General features: G+C 36.6%; 1 protein-coding gene across 1 annotated transcript in view; it reads left to right on the forward strand.

Moving 5' to 3' along the window:
* LOC103990387 (rRNA biogenesis protein RRP5) overlaps positions 1-18,903 on the forward strand; it is a 42,802-nt gene extending 23,899 nt beyond the window's left edge. Inside the window, exons 26-40 of the mRNA XM_009409501.3 lie at positions 1,020-1,164; positions 1,257-1,331; positions 1,420-1,573; positions 8,776-9,373; positions 10,016-10,076; positions 13,329-13,474; positions 13,545-13,728; positions 13,818-13,916; positions 14,177-14,562; positions 14,646-14,822; positions 15,195-15,291; positions 15,377-15,532; positions 15,603-15,833; positions 15,920-16,003; positions 18,414-18,903. Coding sequence (XP_009407776.2) covers positions 1,020-1,164; positions 1,257-1,331; positions 1,420-1,573; positions 8,776-9,373; positions 10,016-10,076; positions 13,329-13,474; positions 13,545-13,728; positions 13,818-13,916; positions 14,177-14,562; positions 14,646-14,822; positions 15,195-15,291; positions 15,377-15,532; positions 15,603-15,833; positions 15,920-16,003; positions 18,414-18,521 — 2,701 coding nt within the window. The 3' untranslated portion in view covers positions 18,522-18,903. The remainder of the gene's footprint in view (positions 1-1,019; positions 1,165-1,256; positions 1,332-1,419; positions 1,574-8,775; positions 9,374-10,015; positions 10,077-13,328; positions 13,475-13,544; positions 13,729-13,817; positions 13,917-14,176; positions 14,563-14,645; positions 14,823-15,194; positions 15,292-15,376; positions 15,533-15,602; positions 15,834-15,919; positions 16,004-18,413) is intronic.
* The last annotated feature ends 468 nt before the right edge of the window (positions 18,904-19,371 follow it).

Raw genomic sequence — 19,371 nt, forward strand, 5'->3', positions numbered from 1 at the left:
GATTTTGATATCACAAGTGATTTTAATCTTGAGGAAGTCAGAGATCATGTATGTCAAAAAAAAAGTTTTTTGAAAATATATCAGATAAATATCTGAAGCAGTATTGAGAGAGTCCCTGTACATGAGAGTTGTTCTAACTAATATATAAACAGTTATAACAGAGACTAGCAAAAAAGTTGTACCAGTTTGTTTCTGGTAGCAGTGAAATTGAATTTCTTTCTTTTGACATCAGAGCAGCACTTAGATGTTTCTTGATGCCCAGGGTTGAAGAAGCTTTATTGTTTATGTGATATGAATCATGGCTTACCTGTTGGATATTTTCTTTTATTACTCCATATTTCTTTGCTACTTTGGGTACATCTTTTCTTGTCAGATAACTACTGTTAGTTTCCTTTGATTTAAAATTTGGTTGTGTTCTAAATACCATATACGAGGTTGATAATGGGATTTGTGCTGTTTATTTTGATCATTCAAATATTGCATCAATATTTGAAATGATTATTGTGCTTTCTTTTTTCTGTCTTCCTGGCTGCATAATTATCACTGTTGGATATGACACTATTGTTGCTGTTCAGTTGCATAGTTGACTTCCTAGTCTCTTCTTGTTTTATTTGTATAAATAATTAAATGCCGTCTTCATGTTTGTCCCTTGCTAACCTGAAGCATACATATAGGTTGTTTGTTGTCTGATTGTTGTTTATTGTTTTGGTTATGTATCAGTTATTTCCCGTTGATTGACTGTCACTATATTAGCAATATTTCTCAGTTTCTTAGTTTCACTTTAATGTAATATTTTTGCCTGTCGTTTGTGGTTGCTGGCTTGCTGCTGCTTCTTGCTTTAATGAAGTGGCATTGTTTGATGTTCCGAGAGGTCCTTATAGTATGTGCTTGTACACTGTACCTTATTTTTATGTAACTCTGCATTGCTGCATGCTATCATGGGTACAAACATAGTTATTTTTTTTAGAGTCCTAATTCTGTACCTTCTTTTTGTTTTTTCTTTCAAACTCATAATTCAGTGTCATTGCCACTGTCGGGGAGATTTCAAGCTCTGGAAGGCTTTTGTTTATTCTTAATTCTCTTACTGATGGCTTAGAGACACCTAACTCTACAAGGGCCAAGAGAAAGTCTACCTACACTGTGGGTTCACTTGTTGAAGCCGAGGTATATGATCCTTTTCTCTGACTTATTTAAATGATGTCTGATGCTACATCAAATTTTATGTCACATGTTTAATCTGAAGAATTTCAATCCAGGTTATTGACATAAAGCCTCTTGAACTTATTTTGAAGTTTGGTTTTGGATTTTATGGGAGAATCCATATAACTGAGGTGCTTTTTGACTTGCTGATGGAGTTAATGTTTCATATTATCTTAACAACTTCTAAGTTCTAGTATAAACTGTGTTTTTGCAAAATAGGTATTTGATGACAGAGATTTAATGGAAAATCCATTTACCAAATTTAGAGTTGGACAGCTGCTTAATGCCCGAATCATTGCAAAAGGTGGACACTCAGGAAACGGTGCAAAAAGAAGTCGTTGGGAATTGTCGATTAGACCCTCACTCATGGCTGGTAAACAATATGACTCTAGTGGATTTGTTGTCGCACTCTCCTATGTGTATATATGCATTTTTTGTTCAATTTCATATATTACTATGCATATGCAACGTGTCTGTATACAAGCACTAATATACAAAGGATACAAAATAGTTCAAGAAATTTATAAACAAACATTTAATTGGCTATGAAGAAAAATAATTCAAGACAATTTATATGCTTAACTTGTAAAGGAAAAGTTATTTGCTTCTCTTGAGCCTTTTACGGGAAGAAAGTTGCGCACAACTCAATTTGCTAATTACCTTTTGGAACAGATCAGTCATTTCATCTATGCAATTGGTATTTTGGAGGCCAACAAAATCATGTCATCTTGGTAAAAAAAATCCAAGTCATTAGTTAATTTGTTGCCACCACTATGTTCATTTTTGCTTCAACACATAGACATTAGCCTTTCAGATTAAAAACAATCAATTCTGTGGAACATCAGCTTCTATGGTTATATTTGACATACTAGCTTAATTTACAAGCGATACACATGGAGGACCATTCAGTATATTTTATGTGCTATGAACACGGAGAATCAGTATTTCCTTTATATTTGAACATTAAGCTCCCAAGAATCTATATCCATTTTTAACCATAACCTAAGAGCATAACAATTATAGTCTTTCAGACTATGTCAAACGATGGTACCACTCAGTGTCAGACTAACAAGCGATGATACCGCTAGTTATCAATATGATAGACGGTGGCACCACCTAATAATGGTGGTGGTACCACCAGTACCTTGGAAACCCGAGTTAAGATACTTTTTGGCCCTATTTTTGAAGTTATTTAGAGTCTATAAATACCTCAGTTATTCCTACTTAAACCAGTAAGTAATAGAGTTGAGAAATGGGGAAAGAATCTTTATAAAAAAGTTATAAATCTCTCTTAATATAGAGTCACATCTTTATAGTATTTATAAGTTATTCTAAAGGAAGAAGTAATGTCTAAGTTTAAAAGAGAGGTATAAAAGTTCTCTCTTGAGCTTGTGAAAAGGTGAAAGAGTTATAAATGTAGTTGATCTTTGCCCGTTGAAAGAAGATTGTGTTTCCTCTGTATAAATATTTCTCAAGCCTGTGTTATGGCATTTCAACGTTTAATGTTAGGTAGATAAACCTAAGTTGATTTTCTAATATTATATTAAGTTCTGCCCTTGGTTATAACAATAGTATCAATTTCAATTATTGGTTTTTGTAAAATCTGTGTGAATAATCTTACCTTATAGCAACTACATAAATTGTGAAACCATTCTGGTCCTACAGAATGGAAAAAGGTAAGGCTTTTATTACTCACCTTTGACAAGTTAATGTGCATATATCTTTGTCTTTAGCAGGTTTTTGTGGGTTGTATACACACAACAGTAAAAAAAAATCATTTAGTGGCCTTTGATGATCAAGCATCATTTTTCTACTATATTTGAACTTTGTGTTTAATACATCATTAGTCATGATGCTTTATATCTACAACTAATGTGATGTTCGCAGATGCATGAATTCTTGAATAAAATGAGACGTAGATTTGACCTCTTTAATTTACTAGGAAATATGGACATGGACCTGACACTATTGGACTATTCGTGCACTAAGAATGGGGTAAATTAGTGCCTACTAGAGTAACTTAAACATAAGGCAGGTTTGAATTCACGAAAGGCAAATAAATGAAATGCATATAAAGGAAGTGAATAATGCACAAGAACCAGCAAAGTTATCAAGGAGAGACACAATAATTATAACCTGTCCAAGCTGAAAGGTAAGCTTATCTTCTTTTAGACTTAAGAAACTATCTAGGAAGATCATTTCTTTTAGAGGTTATGAAGAAAATCTTTCCTTTTTATAGGCTTAGAGATAACCTATCCCTTCTCCAAGCTTGAATTTTTCATAAGGTTGAGGAACCTTCACAAAATAGACATAACACCAGTCAAACCATCATGTATCAATTTGAATCCATTAGTTTCATAATATTGGAACATATAGCTAGGCCTAGTGTTTGAGTTATCGTTCTGATCGGGGGTGCTGCTCCGTACCAGCGTGTCAAGTGTTGGTACTATGGCACAGGCGTGATGGCGGCATGGAAAAACCAAAGGTTTGACGTATCGAAGCATACCGCTCGGTATAGGCGGTATGTACCAGTTCAACAGAGGACTGGTATGGGCAGTACATCGGTGCATCTCAGTATATCGTGTGTCGGTATGCTCGGTACAACTCGATACGTACCGTACCAGTAGCTGGTCGGTACACCGGTACATATTGGTAATGCAAACCATGGAAAAACCTTGAAAAAACTTGAAAAATGCCTAAAAATAGGAAAAACATAGATTGGGGTTTTTTAATTGGAATTAAATGCAAGTTTAGTTTAAATTATAAAAAATAATCTAAATTAGGAATGGATAGCGTCATATATCTTTTTCGAGCTTTGTGGAACAGCTTTATGACATGTTTTGAATCATTTTTTTGTTGATATTGAATTGTAAGATTATAAGTTAAACTTTAATATTTAAATGAATCAAGTAATAAATGGATGGATCGATGGATATACTTGGTTCTACCACCAAAATAAACGGTGGGACTCCATGGGCAGTGAATCAGGGTCCTCAATCCTATGTATTTGTATATCAATATGATATGTTTGTTAGATCCAATCTTGAAATTGTTTTCACGACATAGTATACTGATACATCATATGCCATTGGTGCATCATTGTGATGGTTGTAGCTTGATCATCATGAACCACAGATGTAGCTCCTGAGGCAAGTATGATTGTGGCATATATTGGTACGGAGGTTGGAGAATGCCGGAACTTCTACGTTAGCCACTGGCCCATTACTTCGTATTATAAGATCGATTGATCTCAATAAAGAATGACCAACTATCATCTGTTGTTGGTCGTAACTAATAGACATTAAATACATAGATTTTACCAAGGTACGTAATATCGTACCGTACTGGAGTTTCGATGTTCGCTCGGTACGGTACGATATTGTATATCGAGCGGTATATCATTCGATATACCACACGGTATATATATATATATATATATATATATATATATATATATATATATATATATATATATATATATATATATAATTTGGCGATGTCGCCTCTCTCTTCTCTCAGGCAGGGCAACGTCGCCTTGTTTATATATATATATATATATGTTGTTCCGTCCGGTAACTGGCGATCTGTGTATCGGTCAACTGACGGACCGTTACGTACCGGATGGTATTATTCGAAATTGCAAAATTTGGATTTTACCCAATATGTATCTAATTTTGATGAAATAAACATTAAACCCACTAATCATAGTATTAAAAACCTTAATTACTCCCTAATTGGCTCACTTTTACCACTATAAACATGTAAAACAACCTCATAAACATTACCCACATAGAATAAGGCTAATCATGCTGTAAATCAGCAAAGATCTAGACAGGGATTGCCTCTTGGTTGGAGTGATCCTCCAATTGAAGTGTTAAACCTTTTAAATGAGCCTCCCAAATTTGATCCAATCCACAAATCGCAGTTTGCTTGAGTTGAAGAGGGCGAGAATGTGAGAATGAGAGAGAGAGAGAGATATGAGTGAGGCTGAGTTAGAGAGAGTTGAAGAGTGAAAGAGAGTGTAAGGTATTGAAAGGGAGGGAGGAAAGGATTTAAAAGCCCTTTTAAATGGTTCCAATTGGAATGGATCAAATTTCAGTCATCCATCGAAAACGGTACAGGTCGGTAACGGTTGAGTTTTGACCGTGCCACCTGGTACAGATCCCGCACCGCTCTATATAGGGTACCTAACTATAAACCGCTTGGTATAGGGCGATCTGCGTGCCGCCCTTCGGACCGGTATGTACCACCTACACTGTATTTTATTATTGCTATTATTATTATTTTATTAAATGTTATTAGTGTACATGTTGGTGCATTTTACCATTATGGTAGGTCACCAAAATCAATATGAGATGTATTTAAATCATTGTTTCACAGTGCGCCCAGCTAAAAGTTTTTGCTCAACTACAATGTAGCTCACTGGTAAGAATGTTGAGCGGGAACCAGCTTAAAACAATTAACTCACTAGAAAGAAACTAGCTATTAGGAGGTGGAGAGATCACTCAATTGATGTAGCAACTAGCTCAATAGCATCTTTTTGCCTCCAAGGGTGCTGCAAGTGGAAGCTCAGGCCTTGCTTTTAAGATTTCTTTTGTTATTTTTATCTTTTTATATCGGATAGGTAGGTTGAAGTTGGTCATTTAGCTCTTGGAGGCTAGACTTGATCTCTATTTATAGATGCAGATAGCCATTAGAAATCTCAATCTATGCTTCAGAGGTGTTCACCCATGGTTGCTGAAATTTAAAACTGTTTTCAAAGAGTGCCTTCTCATGATCGTCATCTTGTTGAAGCATTGAAGCTGCCAGCTCGTCTTTAATAAGACAAGTTTTGCTGGCTACAAAGTCAAAGTATATATAGGAATTGATTAGTGATGATTCTGTCAGAATGCTAAAGGCACCATTGCAGCTGTCAATATCATTGCTAGCAGCTCCATTTAGACCATGTTGTATGTGTTCAATTAAATTCTTCAATTTGAGCACAAGAATAACTCAAGTGGCTCATCTATGCTTTCATCTTATTTCTTGATGTTATTAGCTTATGGTGTGCCAGCTTGAATACTTGATCTAGTATTGATCAGATTAATATTTTCTGTTTCTTCCCTTTCTTTACTTTCTAGTTCTTGGATGTGATCAATAAATTTATAACTTGTCATCCAACTCATTTTGAGTTGAGGTGAGGTGAATTCAAGAAATAATATAGGCCATTGCATTTCATTTCTTGATGAGTGAAGAATTTTGGTTGTGCTTGCATCAAGTTATGAATACGCAGAACATTTGAGCTTTTGCATCCTTGATTGTATAGCTTGAATTCATGTTTGACTATATTAAATTGAAGTCAAGCATACATATAATCTATCATAAATTATTTTGCACTTGAGCGCTAGATCAAGTAACACTCCCGATTAGTCCCGCATCGGATGTGGGCAAGATTAAGATTGGCTTATAAGGGTCTGATGAGTGTACTACTATCAACTTCTGCTTAAGTATTTTGATCAGTGGTTTAAGCCAAACGAAGTTGATAGGCCAGTTAGCCGACCGGGGTCGTGACATGCCCTTTTCACCCAAGCACCCCTACGTTTCCTTATAGGGACATAATCTTGAGCAGGGGCTTAGATCCACTGATCGAGCAATGAGAGTTTTTTTTTTGTGGTAGCATGTGATATATGAGAAATAAGAGTTATTGTTTATCATTTGTAAATTTACTTTTGGTACTCTTAACATTTGTTCATTTCTTATTCCAAATATGTTACCTAATTTGAAATACAAAATCATGTTGTAGTAAACTTAACCCCTCGAACATTTTCTTTTTTGGCTCTTTAAAAACACCAGAACTCCTGATAGATGTGTGGTTGACAACATACCTAACTAAAAGAAAATATGACTAGCTTGCTCTTGCTCTCTTGCTGGCACTCTTATTTAATACTTGTTGCTGGCCAAATGGGCTGTTCTCACATGGCAAGATGCAGCTTAGTGATAGAGGCATTCAAGTATGCTTTTCATCTCTTCTTCCTCCGCCTTTTCTTCTCATTCTACAACCCCTACAAACTTTTAGGGTTGAGTTACTTATTTTCTTTTTCTTATGGATTGAGAAGGTGGTTCAACACTGAGGACACAGACCATGTGTTACACAGTCGTGGCTTAAGATTTTCCACCTCCGTGCTTTCTTGATATTCCATATTTGAAGCCACATTAAGTCTACTGTCATCTTCTATTTGCGTGTTTAACCAATGATGCAAGTCATTTATTATATTGAAACTTTTTGAATTGTCCTAGAACAATAATAGAAGGATTATTTTCTTGTTAGAGTCTGCCGTAGCTTTTAAAGTAGTTGGTATATCCTTCGGAGTGGTGATGTGTTCACCCCAAAATGGTGGGATTAGTGCTCTAAGAGAAGGATTCAAGTAATGCATGCCCAGCAGTTACGGTCTTAAGGACATTCCATCCTTTTCTTCATGTTCTGGAAGCATTTAAAGCCGATTGTATGTGTTGAATGTCTGCATATTCATGTTCCTATCTGTGCCAGTAACCAACCCATATCAATGCCATACATGTTTATTTTTGTTCAATGGATTTGGCTATGGTTAGGGAATGGACAAGCCTTATTTTTTTTGTCGTGAGACAAAAGCAAGTGGATTCTATTCATGATCATTTTCTGAGATACAGTTGCAGATCATTCGGATATCTGTTTAATACAAAAAGTAAATCTTTTGTAGATACTTCATATGTTGAATAATTTTTTGGTAATAAATAAGCAATTCACAATGTCATACCTACTAATAGTATATATGTGGTCAGAAAGCTGGAACATAGTGGAGAATATAAGTATGACAAAAATTGACCATATTGTTCTTGGCAAGGTTTGCAATATGGCCTGAACCGATATGGTTTGGTATGGGTGGTGTTTATCGGCTCAACAATTTACCTGGTGACCAGGGTAAATCGAGCGATACGCTGTACCATCCGGTCCATTTAACGGTACATGGACCTGTACCATCCGATACCTGGTATGTCCGAAACAGGGCCTATACTACCCTGTACTGGGAAGTTTCTTTTCCAGTTTTTTAGCTTGTTCCAAAACTCAGTATACTCGTCGACATACCAAGGTACTGACAGGTACACTACCTGTTAGAGCCTAACAAGTATACAACCGGTGTACAAAATTATGAACCTTGGTTCTTTGAACAAACTTGCTTATATTGCATATCCTTCTCAACTTGGATACTAAAACAAATTTTTTGAGTATCTTTTAATTCACTGCTCTATTTTTGTTGCCTTGACATATTTTTCTTTTATCTGTTTTTTCCCCAATTCCTGGCCTGAGTTTTGAACCATCACGTGGTGAATTCTCCTAACCTGTATACTTTTCTGGAAAAATATTATTCTGATTAGTAATCTTGCAACTGTTGCTTAATTGTGTACTTGCTTTTATCATTGCCTTTTTCTTTCTCCTCATTTTTCAAAATGTCTCATATATTGTTCCTTTCTTCGTTCCTTTCTTTGTTTAACTTTTTTTCTAATCATTACAGTTTAAAAGAAAATTTTGAGCCAGTTTTTTGTTTTTTATTTTTCCAGGAAGCGAGGAGGCAGTAACCACATGTGTCTCTGAGGAGTTAAACTTTTCAGTTGGAGAAAATGTTAGAGGTTATGTTGTTAAGGTGGACAGTGAGTGGTTGTGGTTGAGTGTGTCACGATCTGTTGTGGCTCACCTTTATATCCTTGATAGTTCTTGTGAACCCCATGAGCTTCAGAAATTTCAGCAATGTTATAGTGTGGGCCAGGCAGTCAAGGGTCGCATCTTAAGTATAAATAAGGAGAAAAAGCTGTTGCGATTAGCATCATGCCCATCTGTTGATGAGACTGGTGATAAAGCCAGCCAAAAAATTGGAGCTTCTACTGTAAATGATGGCCAACAATTTTCCTGTGGTGATATTGTGGGTGGTAGAATTAAAAAGATTCTTCCTAGTGTTGGTGGACTTCTTGTGCAGATTGGGCCTCATCTATTTGGAAGGGTTCATTACACTGAACTTGTAGATGAGTGGGTTCCTCACCCTATATCTAAATATCAAGAAGGCCAGTTTGTTAAGTGCAAGATCCTGGAGATAAGCCGTTCATCCGAGGGAATTTTACATGTTGATTTGTCCCTTCGTGTTTCCGTCATTACTAATGAGTTGTAAGTTCAAGACTTTAGCATTATACGTCAGAATCTTTATTGTAGTAAAAGCCATTGTCGAAGTACCGGTAATATACCATGCTGTCACACACAATATGCATGAACAGGAGCAATGATAAACAAAAAATATGTTTGAAAAAAGATCTTTAGGCAGATAAATTTATCTCTAATATTTTTAAGACACAACAAAAAAATAAAACACTATGAAAAGAAAAAAGGTGGCAGAAAGGGGCTGGAATAGCAGGATAAGAAAGAAAAGCCGCCTGCTACATGCTAGCGTTACCAACCTCTGATGGAGACTGGTGCAGGGATGGTCAGAGCACTATAGATGATGGGAAAACACATCTATTCCATATTTAACATTTCGTGGTTCTATTTAAATATAGAACTAGTAAAAGAAGCAAGTTTTAGAGTCTGCTGTATTATAATTCACCTATCTGATATTTGTTAATATAGACAACCAAATTGATCTTAGTTAATATAGGCCATCTAATTGATGTTAGTTTAAGGATATATGTACCTGCATTGATAAAGATATCTATTTAGGAAAAGGATTCAATTTGTCTATGTTGCATGATTTGATCTTCCAATTATTCTTTTGTTGAACAGAATGCATCTAAAGAAATCTATGATGAATTTCAGGGTTTCTTGCAGTAAGAGGTTTGAAAAGATTGACGATCTTCATCCTGACATGAATATTCAGGTGCCTGTCTCTATTTTCGGTTACTTTCTTTTTAATTGTTTTCCTGTATTAGTAATATTCATTGGCATATCTTTACCCTGAAAATTGTGTTTGCATATTTATATATGTATTTATTTTATGATATATCATGATTTTAAATCTATGTGCCAACTTTTTCAATATATCTTTATGAAGTTTAGATGATGCAAATTGGTTGGTTCTTAGTGGAAATCTGGACCAAGATTTTCACCTGGAAGCATATTGTTTTTCTTGTCTTTTGTAGTTTATATCCTTGCACATTATATTACCCCAAAGTAATTCCCAGTATAATATCTTCATTGAAAGAAATATTGATTTTTTAAAAAAATGGGAAGAAATTTCCATTACAAAAAATATGGATTTCAGAGTATGGAAATCTTTAATTGGCCATCTGATGAGATTGTAATTGAGAATGTAACTTGATGGTTGGCACAATTGAGGAATGCGGTAAAAAGAGGAAAATGTCTCTTATTGTCTTTTTCTGTTTATTTTTCTTTCTTGGGTCATGTGTTGGTGAATATGGTTATTTTTAGTAGACACATTTTTTATGGGGGCAAGTCATTGGCTTCCAATTTGTGTTGGCTATGGTAAACTGTTAAGCTTTCATTCAAAGTTATGAGTCAGCCAGTCCAAGTTATATCTAATGACCAATGATCGATGATCCACATTTTAGGATTCTCAATTTCAATGGATATCGCCCGGTACTAGCGGTATGTACCGTTCCGAGAGGATTCCAGTATGCGGACCATCCTCTATTGGGCTGTACCAGTGTTTTGACCCTGTATCGGGCGATATGGGGTTTGTACCGGGCGATAACGGTCGAAATCCGCTTGTTACTGAGGCGTACTAGTCGGTATGCCTTGGATTTTGACCGTTATAGAAGCGTACCGATAGATTTTACAGAGGTGTACCTGTCGGTACGCCCCGGTATTTTAGGACCGTTACCTTCAGATATTTTTGGAGGTTTTTCAGTTCTTTTTGGACATACCGCCAATATGCCTCAGTACATACTGTACCGAGCAGGGCTCGGTACATCGGTACGGATCGAAATTGAGAACCTTGCCATATTTAATAAATAAAAATTTGGATCCTTACCTAGCAGCACGTTAGTGGTTGAGGTGGATTACATGCATTATTTTTTCCACTTAAAAGGAATTGGGCATTTATTGTTTATTTATGTAGAGGGTTGTACTCTACGGGTGAGCAGGTTGGATCTCAGAATATCCATGGCTATATTATCATCAAGATTTTGCTAGTACATATCCATGCCTATATTATCTATTTGACATGTAGAACTCCAGTGTCAAAGGTGTCTGTTCATAGGTTGTGTTGGGTCCAATTTTGATGAGGTAGTAATAACAAATTGATCTGACCTGAATGGTTCACCAGCATGCAAATATTTCTCTACTTGGGTCTGAATTGTATAGCCATTGGGCTTGGGACATGTTGATTTGACGGGTTGAGATAATTGTTGTTTTGTTTTTTTATGGGGGAAAGGGTGCAGGTCAAATCAAGCATTACTTGAAGGGAACATATTTTTTTGACCTGAATTTGACACAACTCATGAATGGACATGGAGCTGTTAACTCAGATCCATTCTAAGATAACCTATTAGGTTTGCTCAACCTAAATTCAATCAACCCATGAAACTACATTGTTTCTGACCCAGACCCACCATTAACCCAAAAGGTAGTTTTAAAATGACAGATTCAGGTCAGACAAGCAACTTTGGCATGTTGCTGGCCCAATACATGCCATAATCTGACAATCCTGCTTAATTTTAATGTATGGGGCAAATATGTTCTTCAAGGTTGCTTGTAACATAATAATCAAAATCATGGTTTTTTAGAGTCATCTGTTGGTATGCATGTGCATCCTAAGACTACATGATCTGCAATGAGATTGAGAGATTGGCTTTGTGCTTGAATTCCACATTTTGCATATATGATGTTGCAATAGTACCATCTTACTTATGTACCGAGCCTAACAGTGTTTTCCAATGCTAATGGAAGTTTACATTCTCTTCTCCCACATATTTTGAGTCATATAAATGTTTCTCCAGTATGAGGTTGATGAGAATAAGCTCAAGGTTATCTTTTGCATTCCTACTTTTTAGCCACACACCCTTCATCTCAGTCATCTTATATATCCTACATGAAACAGCTTCACAACCTCTTAACAGTAGTTTACATTTTAGAGGCCCTTACTCGACTCCAACATCATTTCCCATCTTTATATTCCTTTTTAAGTTTCTATTCTTTGCACGGAGCACTCTCTTTCTGTGCTGAGATACTGAGTTCTAAGATCTTGTTGTTGATGGTAGCTAACACTTGGTTGGATGTCAGTTACAACGATTTCAGGTGTTGACTGGGACTAGGTTACATCTAAATTGCCTTTCTTTCATCTGTGTTACTAGTGGTTCCATGGTTCAGGTGTTGAACCCTGTCTTTTATATTTTTGTTCTTTTGAGTGGATAAGTCATCCTTTCTACAATAAAAGGAAGTTTTTCGCAGAGTAGAACTTTGTTCTCTTTATTTTCATTATTTTTCATTTGCATGCTGCTCTTGTTATAACCTAAGTCTAGAATCTCTGGTGTTTTGTCCTATGGCTCTTTAGGTTATGCTAGATCAGGTACCCTTAGTTTGTAGCATTTAGGCTGAATGTTGTTCCTGGAAAACATGTACTAGATTTGTTCTTTATATTGCTAACAACAGTGACCTTCATTGTTGGGGTAAAGTTACAATGTATTAAGGACATTATTTATATTAGAGCATGATTGAATTATGAAGTGACAGTTACAAAAGGGATAGATGACTTTCAAAATTGTAATATGATCTCTGGTGGTTGGTAGGCTACTTCACCATAAGATGGTGACAGTAATGGTTCTGAATAGGCCAAAAATATACCATCATGACAGTTCTCATGAAAAATTTATAAAGCTCAACTTTGTTCAGTGTGTTATCCATTTTCTTTATAGCCTTCGATACTATTCAAACCGTAGTTTAGAATAAATGTGACTTCAGTGATTTTGCTTCATGATGCTTTCACTTAATGCCTAAAGCCGTCTTCATCTATTGTTTAAGCTGACTTCATATGATTCTTCTTATAACTTTCATTTTTCTTCTGAGCTTTACTTGTACCAGCAATTGGAAATAGTTTTCTACTAGCTCTATTTGACAGATGCTTATGTAAAGTGGATGGAAAAGAGTTTTTTTATTTCACTTTAATTTGCAGGGCTATGTTAAGAATATCACATCAAAAGGCTGTTTCATTTCTCTTTCAAGAATGATGGATGCACGAATACTTGTGTCCAACTTGTCATATGCGTACATTGATAGTCCTGAAAAAGAGTTTCCTGTTGGAAAGCTTGTACATGCGAAGTAAGTTGTTGAACAACAGTATCATTTGGACATGCAATTTCTGTGTTCTGTCTAACGGAAGTTTGTGCAGGGTGCTGTCTGTGGAACCCTTGTCCAATAGAGTCGAAGCGACATTGAAAACTGGGAACAAGGCCGAAACAGTCAAATCCATTGCAGACACTATTGTGAATTTACATGTTGGTGATATAGTTACTGGGCATATTAGACGGATCGAGTCTTATGGATTGTTTATAACACTTGACAAGGCTAACGTGGTAAGATTCTTTTTGTTTATCTCCTATCACTAGTCATCTTGATAGAAGGTATTAATTTAGCTTTATTTATTTGTTTATTTCATTGTTAGGTTGGTTTATGTCACATATCAGAACTGTCAGATGAGCACATTGATAACATTGAAGCTAGTTATGCAACTGGTGAAAAAGTTGTGTCAAAGATTCTGAAGGTAAGTTCCTTTTGTAGAACACTCGGCAAAAGCTTGTACCATAAGTTATTAATTCCAATTTCCAAGAGTATGAATTTTATGATTAATTATTATTGGATTTTTTTATCCGAACTTGTAACTTTGTTAATATGCTAAGTATTAATATTTTTCTTTCAAGGATGATCCCCTTTAGTGAATCTGACCTTCAAATCAGAACTCTTGTAGACAATTCTCCCAATTATACTTCTTTGCCAGCTTATTTTTTATTATTCTGTACTCAGATCGATGAAGAAAGACAAAGAATATCCCTTGGAATGAAGAAATCTTATATTGAGAATGCCAGCGGTGTTGACCAGAGCCATGCTATAAATGGCAGTCATGATCACGATGAAAGTGATAGTGCTTCTATGGACAATGAATTGCTTGATTTGCTGCATAATGATGACTTAATTAAACATCAAAAGATGTTGGGGCATGATAATGCAGGCTCTGAGATTCTTACACCAACAGGAAGAAGTGCTTCTGTTCTTCCTCTTCAGGTTTCTCTGGAAGACTCAGATGGCTCCGATTTGGATAATCCTGTAATTGCAGGTCAGGACGGTGCCAATGAGAACAAGCAGGCTGCGAAAAGGGACAGATGCATAAAGAAAAAGGCCAAGGATGAAAAGTGTGTGGTTCATGTGTTAATTATCTTTAGGTTGGGAAGGCTGAGGATTAGTTTCTGGTCTTTAAATTCTACTTATATTGCAGGGAGCTCGAAATTATCGCCGCTGAGGAAAGGCGTTTGCAGAATGACATGCCAAGGACAGAAGATGAGTTTGAGAAGTTGGTTAGGAGCTCTCCCAATAGTAGTTTTGTCTGGATAAAGTACATGGCTTACATGCTCTCTCTAGCAGAGGTTGAGAAAGCACGAAACATTGCTGAGAGGTATGGGATAAATCTCTGATTGTGTTCATGGAATAAGTGTTGACAAGGAGTTGTTAGGGAATGGTTATGGGATAAATCTTTATTTTTAATCTTTTGTAGATTTGTTGTAACTAGCATGATGTGATTCTGCTTCTGCCAAATTCTATGGTTACTCCTGAAAAAGCAAAATAACAGAATATTGCATCTTTGTATCACCGAAGCATTCTAAATGTCAGAATTAGTTTGGTATTTACTTGTTTGTTCAAATGTCTTGCATAAAAAAGGAAATAACATTTGGATTTGATTATTATTGCCTGCTGATGTTAGACTTAGACCTATATGCAATACACTTCCAACTACTTGACGAGTAACTTTAATCTTTGTTCTTAAAAGGGCTCTTAGAACAATAAACATCAACGAGGAGGGTGAGAAACTGAATATTTGGGTGGCCTACTTCAACTTAGAAAATGAACATGGAAGTCCACCAGAGGTAACATAATGTTCTTTTTTTGGCTTTAATTTTTTCTGTCAATATTTCTTGAACTTCTCATATTTCTAATCTGTGGCATCTCCAGGAGGCTGTCAAGAAAATCTTTCAGAGGGCATTGCAATATTCTGATCCAAAAAAGCTGCATCTAGCTCTTTTAGGAGTGTATGAGAGGTCTGAGCAACAAAACCTGGCGGAAGAGCTCCTTGAGAGGATGACAAAAAAGTTCAAACATTCGTGCAAGGTGAGTGATAGAATGGTTATCTTTTGTCAGCCTGGGTATGCTGAAGGCTCTAAAGCATTTGGATATGTAGGTCTGGATGCATTGCATTCAAAGTTTTCTGAAGAAGGACGAGGATGGGATTCAATCGATAGTAAATCGTGCTGTCATAAGTCTACCACGTAAAAAGCATATTAAATTCATTTCACAGACTGCTTTACTAGAATTCAAATCTGGTGTACCAGATAGAGGCAGATCAATGTTAGAATCTATATTACGGGAGTATCCCAAGAGAACTGATCTTTGGAGCATTTACCTTGATCAGGTTATCAAGCATAACAAAACTTCTACTTGTTTTCCTTTTTACTTTTCTGAGATAAAGTTATTGATGGACTATCTTTTTTTTTGCAGGAGATTCGTTTGGGTGATGCAGAAGTAATTCGAGCTTTATTTGAGAGGGCAACATGCTTAAGTCTTCCACCCAAAAAAATGAAGGTGCTGAACTCTTCTAATCATTTTCAGGGTTTGCTTAATGCTATTATTTTTACATTGCCATTTACACTTTAAATCTTGAACTTCTGAGATCCTTTGCAATCTTTCAATGGTATTCCAGCTTTTCATTATTTTACATCATTCTACTTTTTTTACAAAAAAAAAAACATCATTCTTGTTATACCACAAAGAAAAAGGATTACATCAACATTTACCGTACCTTGGCTTATGTATTTCTCTTGATTGATACTAGATGGTTGTGATCCTATTAAGCAAGAAATATCTTTTGTTCTATTTTCTAATTTTTTTAGTTTGTATTATTCTACTCTCATGTGCCAATCCATATCTAGGGAGAGAGTAGGGAGGATAACTAAAAGAGCTATCTTGAACTAAAAGAGCTATCATGAACTAAAAGAGCAATCCTGTCAGCGGTCCTAATTTCATATATGCCTCCAAATTGCAAATATGATAAATACACCTATGACCTTTCTTAAGTTCTCTCAAGGATCCTTGTGTCTCAGTTTCAATCTAACTGTTATCCTTGCCAAATAATTTTTAACCCTATGTTTCTTCACCCTCTCTAAATGCCATGTTGTATTATTCTACTCTGATCTGCCAATCCATATATAGGGAGAGAAAGTAGGGAATACAACTAAAAGAGCTATAAATAAGCATAATGTCATGTGTAGTCTTGCTAATGGTCCTAACTTCATATATGCCTCCAAAATTGCAAATATGTTATAGACACCTACAAACTCTTTTAAATTCTCTCAAGCATAATTTCGCCCTGACCAGCATGTATGAATCGATATTTATCGGTCTCGGTACGCAGTGATTTAAAAAGGTGCTCGGACGAGGCAAGGCGAGGCCCGAGCGCCTCGCTTCATTTCCAAGCGGCGCGCTTCAAAGAGGCGCCGCTTGGGCGCTCGCCCGAGCCCAGGCGCCGGGTGCTTCGAGCAAGCGCCTGGGTTAAACCAAGCGACCAAACCAGCGTTTGAGGTTTGGTTCGGTCTCCTGTGCTTTAGTTGGTTCAATCGAACCAACTAAAGCATCGATATCAGCGTGACTTCCCCAACCCTAACCCTGCTCGCCATTCACGCTACTGTCGTTGTTGCTCGCTGTCGCTGTTGCTGTCGTCGCTCGCCGCTCTCACTGCCGCCATTGCTGCTACTATTGCCACTGTCTCCGCTCGCGGCTTCCACTCCTGCTCCCGTTGCTCGCCGCTGCCGGTGCCACTGTTGCTGCTTGCCGCTGTCATTGCTGCTGCTCCCGCTGCCACTGTCATCGCTCGCAGCTATCGCTCCCGCTCTTCTCAGTCAACACCCTCGGTCTTCCGACTCTTCCCTTACACTTATCTTTCGATAGTATATAGTTAACAGTATACATTATACTGTTAACTGTATACTATTAATAGTATTTATATTTATTATATTAATTTAATAGCATATTTTTATTTAAAATATTAAATAATTATATTTATTAATTATATTATATATTTTTATATTTTAGCGCCTCAGGCGTTTTTGGACCTTAGCGCATTTTGGCACCTAGCGCTTTTTAAATCACAGTCGGTATGAACCGGTACATGAACCTGACCCTTTTTGGTGGGACAGTGTGACCATATAAAAAGAAATTGCATGCCACTTTGCAGTCTAGGCTTAATCATGAGACTGCAAATCGTCCTTGTGGTCAGCCGCTGCCTACCGTTCCGTCACTGTTTTCTGGGTATGCTCCTCTTCCTCTACTGCCACATCGTCCTTCTTCCTCTTAGAGTCTTCAGTACATGTACCAGTTTGTCGTGTTTCGCCAGTACCAGTTAGTACCATATCGATCTGGCCAGGGATCTGTTTAGTATCCCAGTTTGAGATTGCAAAATTTCCGAGTCTCAGTTTCCATCTTACTGTTGCTTTGCCAAATAATTTTTTGCTCCCCATCCTCATATGGGCAAGGATGAGAGTGTTCTGATACCTGGTAAGTGTAGGATAAGGAAGTTCTGATGCCTAGTCAATGTGCGATGAGGGTGTTTTGATACCTAGGAAATGTTAATTGTGGATCTAATCATGATTTATCAGAATTAAAGTCATGTGAGTTGACAGAAGTTATCAGCTTGGTCTTTTGAACTTTCAGTATATACATGTATTATGTTTATCAGAGTAAAAGCCATCTTTTTACTTTTGTAAGGGAAACCTGCAATTGTTGCATTTGAAAAAACAAGTGCTGGACTGTTTTTGTATGAGTTGTATTTCTATAGTTTGCAAGCATCAAAGAAGTTAAAAAATTTCTTAGTATATTCGATTTTTTAAATCTAGCCACATGCATCAAGAATGCTAGTTTGATGATTTTTTATACCACAGTTGGACTTTCCTTATTGAAGTAATTGTGATGTTCACACGTGTTTTGACCCTATTGACAGTTCCTGTTCAAGAAGTATCTTGACTATGAAAAAGCGCATGGTGATGAAGACACAGTTGAACATGTTAAGCGAAAGGCACTGGAATATGTCGAGAGCTCCCTTGCTTGATGTGTGTATGGAAGCTATATGATCAAGCGTTCCTACAATATTATGTTTATCTTTTCCATTAGACAGGAAACAAGCTGTGGGCATGTATCAGCTGACCTGCCAAATGGAAGGGTCATCAAAGTTGACCTTAAGGAGACTCATACCGACAGGGCGTTCATCAGAAATTTTTTTGTTATAGTTGTCCCACCTGGCTATTCTTCTTTGATATCCTTGTACCGGCTGTTTGTATAACACAAAGCATTGTTCTTTGGAGGGAAATTGAGCGCCATTTTTTGGATTAATTTTGGGCATAATCATGTTCAATCACATGTACTTGTGGAACCTTGCGATGTAATACTAACAGATTTTTCATTAACCCAATGCGATATAAGTTATTTGATCATATATAGTCTCTGGTATTAGTACATGGTGTACAAGATTTTTGAATTGTTGTTGAATTGCATTCTGTCAGAAGGCATATTTGGTCATTCCAACTATCTGCGAGACCTGCCTGTAATGCGAGGACCAATTTTGTTCTAAATTGCTTGACTATTTGAGAAACCTTTTCTTTTTTCCATTTCTATGTTCCTATCAGAGATGAGATTCTTTTTGCTTGTCGTGGCAAGTCATGCGTGGTTGTCATTGGTGGAGAAAGGGGACGGTCGTGACATAGTAATTGCAATGCTGCAAAGATAAATAGTGATATAGTAGTTGCAAAGAGGAATGCAAGATAAAGACTGCATGCCTATTTATACCTACAGGGAGCCGAGAGGAGTCTTTGATCGTGATAATAACACTGGTCGAAGAATGATGTGGTGGTTATACATTTGCTAGTGTTGAATACGTAACTTCGACTCCTTTGGATTCGCTC

Source organism: Musa acuminata, chromosome BXJ3-7, assembly GCF_036884655.1.
Source record: "Musa acuminata AAA Group cultivar baxijiao chromosome BXJ3-7, Cavendish_Baxijiao_AAA, whole genome shotgun sequence".
NCBI classification, from domain to species: Eukaryota; Viridiplantae; Streptophyta; class Magnoliopsida; order Zingiberales; family Musaceae; genus Musa; species Musa acuminata.